The sequence below is a fragment of the Curcuma longa genome, unplaced genomic scaffold (genome assembly GCF_044706935.1).
Source record: "Curcuma longa cultivar G26 ecotype Majalengka, Jawa Barat unplaced genomic scaffold, ITB_CL_G26_1.1 contig_25592, whole genome shotgun sequence".
Taxonomy (NCBI): domain Eukaryota; kingdom Viridiplantae; phylum Streptophyta; class Magnoliopsida; order Zingiberales; family Zingiberaceae; genus Curcuma; species Curcuma longa.
Window position 1 is genome coordinate 1 of NW_027432819.1, and position 10,457 is coordinate 10,457.

The window sequence follows — 10,457 nt, forward strand, 5'->3', positions numbered from 1 at the left end:
TTAAAACTTTGCGTGTTTGACTAATGTTTGGAATAAAAGAGAATATTTTTGGACTAAGACGATCAGACGCCCTGAAAAAAATCCAATTTGAGATCTTGCTTCTCGCCTAAAAGGTAAAGTTCGTGAGAACTCTATCTCCTCGTTTAGATCTGTCTCTGCTAAAGATCTCTCGTTGTTCTTGTTTTTGAACAGGAAGCTCGTTCGCCCTCTCTAGTCTCTAAGAGATGGATTTCATAGTTAAAGTCTTTTGCTGGTTCGCTGACCATTTCTTCGGGAGCTTGGTTGAGAAGGCGGCCGCTGCTATCGCAGTCCCACAGGTCGGGGTGCAGCATGGAGTTCAAGATGCCATCGAGAATCTGAAGAGTTCTTCGGAAAAATCCAGACTAATCATCAACCAAGTTGAGAAGCTGCGGATCCAAGATGAGGCTGTCAAAGCGAGATTGAAGGAATTGTTGATGCAACTCAGAGACGCAGCTTATGATGCTGAAGATTTGCTCGATGAGTTTGAATATCAAGTTCTGAAGGAGCAGGTGGAGCAACAAGAAAATGAGTCAACTAACTTCTCGTTGCCATCTTCTTCTATTGCTCTGCCTGCAACGAAAAAGCCAAGAATCTCAGTCTCTACTATCGTGGATAGCAGAGATAGAGTGCAAAAAATCAATGAAAGGATAGAAAGCATCACTGGTGATATAAGTCAACTCGTTCCTTTGTTTCCTTTGTCGGATTTAGAAAACCAACAACAACTGATTTCATCGACCAGCCGAACTACAAGCTCCGTTCTGGTTGAAACCGAAGTATTTGGACGAGATAAAGATTTAAAAAAACTCAAGGATTTGTTGTTGGACGCCTCAGATGGAGCAGGATCTAGCAACAGCAGCATCCCTGTGTTAGCTATTGTTGGTATCGGAGGGATCGGCAAGACCACTCTTGCTCAACAAGTATACAATGATGAAGCCGTTCAAGAACATTTTCAGCTAAAGATTTGGGTCTGTGTATCTGAAAATTTCTCTGTCGAGAGACTCACCAAAGAGATTCTAGAGTCTGCAACCCGAAACAAATGTGAGCTCACAAATTTAGATGCTTTGCATGTGTTGCTTACGGAGGAAATAACATCAAAGAAGTTTTTGCTTGTGCTTGATGATATGTGGAACGAGGATAGCCGCAAATGGGAGAAATTTTATGCACCGCTGAAAATGGGAGTGCAAGGCAGTAAGATCTTAGTAACAACTCGTTCTACTAAAATTGCAGGCGTGGTTGGTGCTCTGGATCCAATCCATCTCGATTGTTTGGAGGATGAGAGCTTCTGGGCATTCTTCAAGAAATGTGTGTTTGGCTCGCAAAACAATGGTGACCATCCACCTGAACTGGAAGCCATAGCCAAGACAATTGCCAAAAGGTTGAATGGTTTGCCACTTGCAGCAAAGACGGTAGGAGGATTATTGAAGGTTAACATGGAAAAGAGCTACTGGGAAACTATTATGAATAGTGAAATCTGGCAACTTCCGCAAAATGAGAGTGACGTTCTGCCGGTCCTCCAGTTGAGCTATCAATGCCTTCCTGCGCATCTCAAACGCTGCTTCGCCTTTTGCTCACTTTTTTGCAAAGATTATCGATTTGACAAAGAAGAGTTGGTAGGGATTTGGATAGCAGAAGGCTTTATTATTCCTCAAGGAAAAGAGAGGATGGAGGATGCAGGGAGCAACTACTTTGAAGATCTAGTTAGTAGATCTTTCTTTCAGAAATTAAGAACAAACTATGATAATGCATATGTGATGCATGATCTGATACATGATCTTTCACAGTTGGTATCAGAAGGTGAATGCCATCGGCTAGAGAATGGCAATACACAAGCGACCTCTAGCCTGCAGGTTCGTCATCTATCAGTGTGGCCTCCTGCGAGTATGACTGCTGGTGATACTCTGGAAAGAAAGTTACTAGCGCTCTGTCCTAATAACAAATGGCGGAGCCTAATTTGGTATGGCAATTTCTATGATACCAACACTCCGACTAAGAAGTTCCCATGGAGAAGTTTAACATACATTCGTGTGTTGATTTTGCGGAGCACTGGAATTGTTGAATTGCCTGAGGATGTTGGCGAACTTAGACACCTTCGCTATCTTGACATATCCTATAACTATAACATGAAAAGATTACCTGACTCATTATGTCGTCTTCACAATCTGCAGGTATTGAGACTGTATGGTTGTCCAATACAGAGTTTTCCACAAGGGATGTGCAAGCTTACCAACTTGAGATACATTTATTTTGAAGAGGCTATAATATCGAAAATATACAGGATAGGGAGGCTAACTTCCCTTCAACAACTACACAGATTCGAGGTGCAGGATCATCCAGGACACAAACTTGAGGAACTAGGTGGTTTGACACAGATCCATGGAAAACTGCGAATCTCTAATCTCGAAAATGTTGGGAGTAAAGAAGAAGCAAATGCGGGTAAACTGCACAACAAAGTGTTTATTGATGAATTGTCGTTAGAATGGATGCCCAACCAGGATATCAGCTCGGAGAGCAATCAATTACTCATCTTGGAGGAGCTGCTTAAAGATCTGAAATGGCATCCCACTCTGAAAAAATTGAAAATTTGTGGGTACTCTTGGGCAGCATGGGACGAGAGTTACAGTTGGGCCGAGGACATAAAGTTGTTTCCATCCGTCTTGCATGAACTTTGGGTCTCCGATTGTCCCAAACTTAAGAGGTTGCCTCCCCTCCCTCCTTCCCTTGTAAAGTTAGAGCTACGCAAATCTGGGTTGATGAAACTTCCAAATATATGGGAAGAAATCGATGGAAGTGGCAATTGCAAGGTTGCAACTCTTAAAAGTTTGTATATAAATTGCCCAAATCTTACGAGTTTGGAAGATGGGTTGCTGTCGCAGAATCTTCCGTACCTTGAGACCATCATATTAGAGGATTGTGAAGAACTGATGGGGCTTTCCATGGAGAAGCTTAAGGTATTTGCCTCCCTTAAGGAACTGGCAATAGTGAATTGCCCCAAGCTCCGAACCATGACGCGTGACATGAATTACTTCCGCATGCTCTTTCAATCAGTCAAGAAATTAAACTTGTCTAACTGTGGGGATCTTGGCAAATTGTTGCCTCGTTGCCTGCTCAACCTCACCTCGCTCACTCGTTTGGAAATAGCCGAATGTCCTCACCTACGTTCTCTTCCAAAGAAACCTCTGCTTCGCTTGAAGCAACTGGAAATTGTGAAAATCGATGGTTGTGATCAGCTGAGATCAATTGAAGGATTAGGAGTTCTGAAATCCCTCAAGAATTTGAGTATTTGTAAATGCCCCAATCTTTTGATAAATGGAAGAGACAAGCATGGGAAGGAGGAGGAGGAAGGGGGTTTGTTATCGCTACGTGAATTTATGCATTGATAACACTGCGTTGCTTAAAGTTCCCCCCTTAAGAAAAGCACTGCCATCCATCCGTAGACTCGAAATCCAAAGCTCAGTTGAGGAGGTGATGTTTGAGGGGGAGGAGCAGGAATTATTGCGGAGGCTCACTGTTCTTAGAAGCCTAATATTTTCTGGGTGCACGAAACTACAATCTCTACCAAAGGAGTTGTATACTCTTCCCTCACTTGAGCTTTTATTCATTTCAGATTGTCCAGAGATTGAGTCACTGCCGGAGACAGGGCTGCCCACCTCCCTCACTGATTTAAGATGTTGGGGTGTAAATACGATGCTAGAGCAACAAATGAAGGTGAAGGTGGAGGAATTGAGAAGCTCCGGTCGATATCGTTATGTAAATGAATGGCCAGCAGCACTTTGATTCATACGGTTTGCACATCCCAACATCACTACTCACCTGCATGGCTACTTTTCCTTCTTTTGCTTTCTTTCTTTTCATCTCTCTTTTTCAATAATATATTATTTTTTGAAATCTTACAGAGAATTTTGGGTGCCTGTTGAAATGGTGCCATGTGGCCACAAGATTTCTTAGCTGCTGGAGATGTCAACTGTTTTGGAATTTTAGGTCCAGGCTCTGTTGTGCTGCTAAGCTGAAAATGTTCAACACTGTCGTTTCTGAAGCCTTTGGATTCAAGGTTAGCAGCCAAGTTCTATTGCTCTGAGGTGCAGACCTGTCCTCTCTATTATAGAGTTAGTTCCGTCTCAACCCTGAAGGCTGGACAGGTTGCATCAAGGGAGCTGGGGGGTTTCCTTTTTCCTTTTTTGTTTGGCACGATCTCACTGTGCCAAATTTTAGTTTCCTTGACACACCATGGCTGAAGTGCAGCAATTTCTTCCTTTGGATCGATAGTATAAATGTTTTGCTGTAGTAGGTTGTTTTGTGGTCTCTGGCATGATTCTGTCTGTTCTGTGCCAACCAAAATTTGAGTCTGCAGTTGCTATTGATGTAGCTAGACTTTGCTGTATATGTTACTGCTGCCCACTCCTCCCAATTGCTAATACATATTCTGGTGAATCTCCGTTCACCAGTTATCGTTTTCTGAAAAGCATGATTATGTAGCATTTTGTTGAGCCAGTCTTGGTGTTTAGTTTTAGGCAATGTTATATGGATGGATATTATAACTTAATTTTTTTGTGGTAAAAAAATAAAGCTATAAATAAGGAACAAGTTGACTATTAATCCCTCTTGCCAATCAGGAACCAAATCTGCAAATGCTCACGACACATCCAATAGAACACGCCAAACTTCCAAAAAATAGTTTAAGGCTGCTACAGACAAAAATGGATACCACACCAAATCCTTCAAAAGTCAAAACTCCTTGTTGCTGCTGCCAGTTTCTCTCTGCTTGGGATCTCTCTAATCTCCGTTTGGGAGCTGAGGCATCAGCCATTCAATGACGATGATGTTCACGCTTTCAGATTTGGGGCGGCTCGGGGTGACTCTCATCGACAGCTTAGTTGAAAAGCTCCGGAGGGTTGAAGTCCATAGGTTACAAATGATGCCTGAAGTTGGATTTTCACTCATACGCCTGGAGACTTGTGTGATCAAGATTCGGGACATCATCAGCGCGGCCGAGAACTCTTTCACGATTGCCACAGACCAAATGTTGAAACTAGAATTGGATGAATTTCTAATGCAACTTAAAGACACGGTTTATGATGGTGAAGATTTAGTGGAAATGATCGAGCACCATGCTCTGCATCATGGAGTGGATCAGCATCAATACGAGGCAAGTAGCCAATCATCATCATCATTCAATTCCTCTGCAACAAAAAGTAAAAGTGCATCTTCTCCTGTTCATGTTCGCACTGTGGTTGAAGTTGAGGATAGCCATGTTTATAAACTGAGGAAAATTTATCTAAGGTTGGACAAAATTGCAACTGCACTTGTGAAAATCATCCAAGTTGTGAATTCAGTAGATGCAGACGACAGACAGAAAATACAGACTGCAGACTCCATTAGCAGTAACGCAACTTCCTTCTGGGTCGATGGTAAAGTGTATGGACGAGACGGAGAGTTCAATACACTCAGACAACTATTGTTGAAACCTTCTATTGGTTCCGGATCCAGCAATGGCAGCCTGTCTGTCATAGGAATTTTTGGGGTTGGAGGCGTCGGAAAGACAACTCTTGCTCAGCAACTATACAGCGATACCAGCATAACGGAATATTTTCAACTGAAGATCTGGGTCTGTCTATCAGAAAACTTCAGTGTGAAAAGACTCACCAAAGAGATATTGCAGTCTGCAAATATCGACATTCCTGACCATAAAAATTTGGATATGCTTCAGGTCGAGGTTAAGAAGAAGATAGCATCAAAAAGATTTTTGCTTGTCATCGATGACCTCTGGAATAACATGCATGGATGGGACATGCTTTGTGCATCACTAAGGTCTGGAGTGTCTGGCAGCAAGATTCTCCTAACAAGTCGATTTCTAAAGTTCTCATTTATGGCTTCCAATGAATGTGCATTCCACCTAGATAGTATGGATGAAGAAAAGTTATGGGAATTTTTCAAATTCTGTGCCTTTGGCTCTCAAAGCTCTCTAGAAAACCCAATGATGGTTAGAGGGCTGAAGTACATTGACTCTCAGGCCACCGGGAGCACGTCAGAGGACGATCGAAGTTTCCGCCCCGAAGGCGAAGGGAGAGGAGGAGCCCGAGTGGAGAAAAAGGACACCATCACCCACCACTGATTGGCATTGCAAAGAAGATGGTTAGAGGACTGAATGGGTTGCCACTTGAAGCAAGGATGCTTGCAAGTTTGTTGAACACCAATATGGATGTGAACCACTGGAGCACTATAATGAATAATGAAATATGGCAAATACCTGAGTATGGACTAGTCCCAGTTTTACAAATTAGCTATCATTATCTTCCTGTACCTCTTAAGCAATGTTTTGCATTTTGTTCCTTATTCCCTAGAGGTTACTGGTTTACTGAAGAAAAGTTGATCAGAATTTGGAATGCTGAAGGATTCATTGTACCTCAAGCAAATAGAAGGATGGAGGATGTAGGGAAAAGCTATTTCCAAGAGTTAGTTAATAGGTCCTTCTTTCAAAGACTACCACACAAGTCCCTTCAGGAAGAACAAACAATTTTTTATGTGATGCATGACCTCATACATGATCTTGCAGAAAGGGTCTCCATAAGAGAGAGTTACAGGGCATCTGTAGAGGTTCCCTACTTACAAGATCTCTATCAAACCCTGCGCCATCTATCAATATTTGGGGAGTTTGTTGAACCGAAAAGGTCAATGAGCTTTTTTATTAATAAAAGGTTGAGAACCTTGATTTTGTCAAGGATGAAAGAGCCATGGTTTGAGACAATATCATCCGTGTGTATCAGATTAAAATGTATCCGTGTGTTGATTTTGCACGACTGTGGAATGATTGAGTTGCCTCGGACCATCAGTCGCTTAATACACCTCCGGTATCTTGACATATCTGACAACTTTGGCATTCAGCAACTTCCAGAGTCACTAAGTTATCTTCACAATTTGCAGTACTTCGACCTAAGCAACTGTCAAGTGCAGACTTTCCCAGCAGGTATCACTAATTTAATCAACCTGAGGCAACTCATTTCAGAAGATGTGATTATTTCTAAGATAAACAACATTGGGAAGCTAATCAATCTTCAAACATTGCCTACATTCAAAGTGTTGAAGCGTGATGGGCACAATCTCACAGAATTAAGCTCTTTGACACAGCTCCATGGAAGATTACGAATTCTCAATCTTGAAAATGTTGAGGATAAAATGGAAGCCAGTGCAGCTAAACTACACGACAAAGTGCATCTTCATGAATTGGTGTTAGCTTGGACATCAAACCAGAATTCCAGCTTGGATGACACTGTGTTGCATGCCTCGGAACAGATACTTGAAGAACTGCAACCACATTCCAAACTCAGAAGTTTGACAATTAGAGGATACAGTGGTGCCAAAACTCCCAGTTGGTTACATACAGAAACGTTGGCCAGCTTGGAAACTCTTAGATTGGAGAATTGTGGAAGATGGGAGGATGCTTCATTTATTAGACAAATGTTGCATCTCAGATCCCTTTACTTGAACAGAATTCCTGCAATGAAACAAACAACACAAGAATTATTTGGTCCTCCTATGGAGAACAAGTTCTTCCAAGGGCTAAAAGAGCTGGTTTTGGAGGGCATGGACTTACTGGAGGAGCTCTCAAGTCTTGGAAATCTTCCATGTCTTAAGATTCTACACATAACAGGGATGCCTGCAGTGAGAATTCTAGGCCTAGAATTCTATGGATTCACAGATCAGGGCAACCATTTCCCTTGTTTGGAAGAGCTCAAGTTCAATAACATGTCAGAATGGGAAGAGTGGTCTTGGACCGAAGACAGCGAGTTGTTTCCTTGCTTGCATGTTCTTAAGATTGAAGATTGCCCCAAGCTCAGGAGGTTGCCCCCACTCCCTCCTTCCCTTACAACACTAGAATTATGGCAAGGTGGACTATCTGAACTTCCAGGACTGTGGAATAAAATTAATGGAAGTAGCAGCAATATGACTGCATCTCTGTCAAAGTTGTATGTATCTGAATGTCCAAATCTGAGAATGCCGGAACAAGGGCTGCTATTTCACGACCTACCAAACATTGAATCCATTGAGATACATGAATGTCAGGAACTGCTGTGGCTTCCAGTGAAAAGGTTTAAAGAATTCACCTCCCTAAAGAATTTGTCAATAAAGAACTGCCCCATGCTTATGAGCTCCACAGAATACAAGAGCAATGAACTTCTCCTGCCACCGTCAATTCAGAAATTAACACTGCTAGACTGTGGAAATCTCAGCGAAACTCTGCCACACTGCTTGCGCAATCTTCCTTCAATTTCTCATTTGGAATTCGGCCATCCTCCGAGCCAAGGATGATCTCTTCCAAACCTTCGCAAAGGTACTTCTCATCGACAATGTACTTCTCAAGACAAGGTACTTCCAAACCTTGCTAGACGTGCTTTTTTACATTAGTTTAGGTCAAGCTTTCAGAAATTGTGTTTGTTCTCATTTATGCATGCGATCTGCTATTTTTGCTTTGTAATCTGCTTCTATGATCTACCAACTTCTTGATTGGACTATCTGTATCAATAAATCCCTTGTTCATTCCTAGAAAAACTCATCTCTGCATCAATGATTAATGATAAAAAAAACAAGTGAATCCTTTAGAAGTTATGCTAGAGTTTAAGTTTAGTGTCTGAATTCTAGCTCTAATCAAGAAAAAACCCGGCAATTTCTAATTTCTCTTCACTTGGAGAAGAATCACTCCACTAAATTTTATGATTTCTTTATTTAAAAACACGTACCTAATGCCCTTGGTCAAGTCACGTTCAAGTGTGAAGAAAGCATCATTCACTTGGAGAAGAATCACTCCACTAAGATTTTATGATTATCTTTATTTATGTTTTAATTCAATTGATAGCATTTGTTACGGATCAATTATAAATTTATCCTATAAACAAATTAAAAGATCTACCTTCAAAATTAATACTAAAAATTTAAATATCTGAATTATTAAAAAATATACATATCAGTTTAAGTTATATTTATTAATATTAATTATTTTATTCAATTGTCTAAAAGAGAAAATGTGTTATCTCATTTAGTGGAATAATTTTAATTATTATTATTGTTATTGGTGGTGGTATTGTTGTAAGGAAAAAAAAAGTCTTTTCTATTTTATTATATTAAATTTCTCAAAAAATAATTAATATTTTTGCTTTCCCTTGGAAATTTGATCGTTTTTGTCTAATTTGTATGATCATTTTTGAAGGTGAGTGGAGAGATACTCGAGAAAGTACTTGGTTCTCGCAAGATAAGTACTTATTTTGCTGTTCTCTTCTATGCATCATGGTGTCTATTCTCACGCAGCAGTCGACCTGTACTTTTGATGCTCTTAGTTCCAAGTTTCCTCAAATAAAACACTTCTAAGTGTGAAGAATCATCAGTCATGCCCAGGTATATATGCTGCAGCAAGTTTACTAGTTGGTTTGCTCTAATCTTCATCAAATTGCCCATGTATTCTTTATGAAACTTGACATTTCATCTGTTAACATTTTTTGTTGCTGCTCAGTCTCCTCTCAAGGTATGGTATTTCCATCTATAATTTTGATCAATGGGACAGCAAGGCTTCGCTATCATGGGTCAAAGCATCTCACTTCCCTGCTCTATTTCTACAAGAAACGTACAAGTACATTAGCTTCAGTTACATTTCTTTTCTCTGCAGAACTTCTGATTTGCACCATCCTTAAAAATGGTAAATTTTATTTTAACCTTAGCAAAATATCTCAGTAAAATTTTTAATTCTCATCGTTTTACACACTAATAATAACTAATGCCATTACATTAACTGAAGAAATAATGATGTAACAATTGACAAAATCCTATTGGAGATTAGAGTAAAATAAATTTTTGAAAAATATCACACAGTTATGTTATTAAGAAAAATAAATTTAAAATTTAAAATATCACACTATTATTTTATTAAGAAATGATATTATTAGTAACGAGATTATAGAATAAAATTTTATATTGTACAAAAAAAATGAAGGGGTAGAAATAATAAAATAACTTTTATTTTTTTTTAAAGTGTCAAAAATGAATCTGATCCATCAATCCGATCCAAATCTATTTGAAAAATATCATATTAGAGTTGGAGATTTTCGGATTTGGATTGAGTTCGGATTGAAGGTTTTGGATTGAATTGAGTTCGAGTCGAGTTTCAATTGATCCGAGTTGACTCAAATTTAGGATTTAGAGATTTTTTTTATTTAAATCAAATTTTATTTAAAAAATTAAGATATTTTAGTAGAATGTTAGTATAACAATAATAAAATATTAAGATAAAAATAAAAATTATCATGAAAAATAATAAAAAATAATTTTTTAGATTATTCATATTATGTGGGTTCGAGTTAGAGTTTAGGATTCGTTGGATTGAGTACGAATTCGGATGGAGTTCAAATTAAAATTTTTTATAATATTTTTACTTCGAGATTAATCCAAATTGA

General features: G+C 39.4%; 1 protein-coding gene and 1 pseudogene across 1 annotated transcript; both read left to right on the plus strand.

Moving 5' to 3' along the window:
• The first annotated feature begins 88 nt into the window (after window positions 1-88).
• Window positions 89-4,561, plus strand: LOC141818670 (putative disease resistance protein RGA1; annotated as a pseudogene).
• Window positions 4,562-4,828: 267 nt separating this feature from the next.
• On the plus strand, window positions 4,829-8,568 carry LOC141818671 (putative disease resistance protein RGA1). The gene is made up of 2 exons (XM_074706123.1): window positions 4,829-5,918; window positions 6,029-8,568. Exons 1-2 carry the CDS (start codon window positions 4,829-4,831, stop codon window positions 8,323-8,325), a joined length of 3,387 nt encoding a protein of 1,128 aa, XP_074562224.1. The 3' UTR covers window positions 8,326-8,568.
• The last annotated feature ends 1,889 nt before the right edge of the window (window positions 8,569-10,457 follow it).

Coding starts and splice junctions, on each gene's coding strand:
- LOC141818671 (XM_074706123.1), top strand. CDS start 4,829: ATGACGATGATGTTCACGCTTTCAGATTTGGGGCGGCTCGGGGTGACT. Junction 5,919..6,028: donor ATGTGCATTCCACCTAGATA/GTATGGATGAAG, acceptor ATTGACTCTCAG/GCCACCGGGAGCACGTCAGA.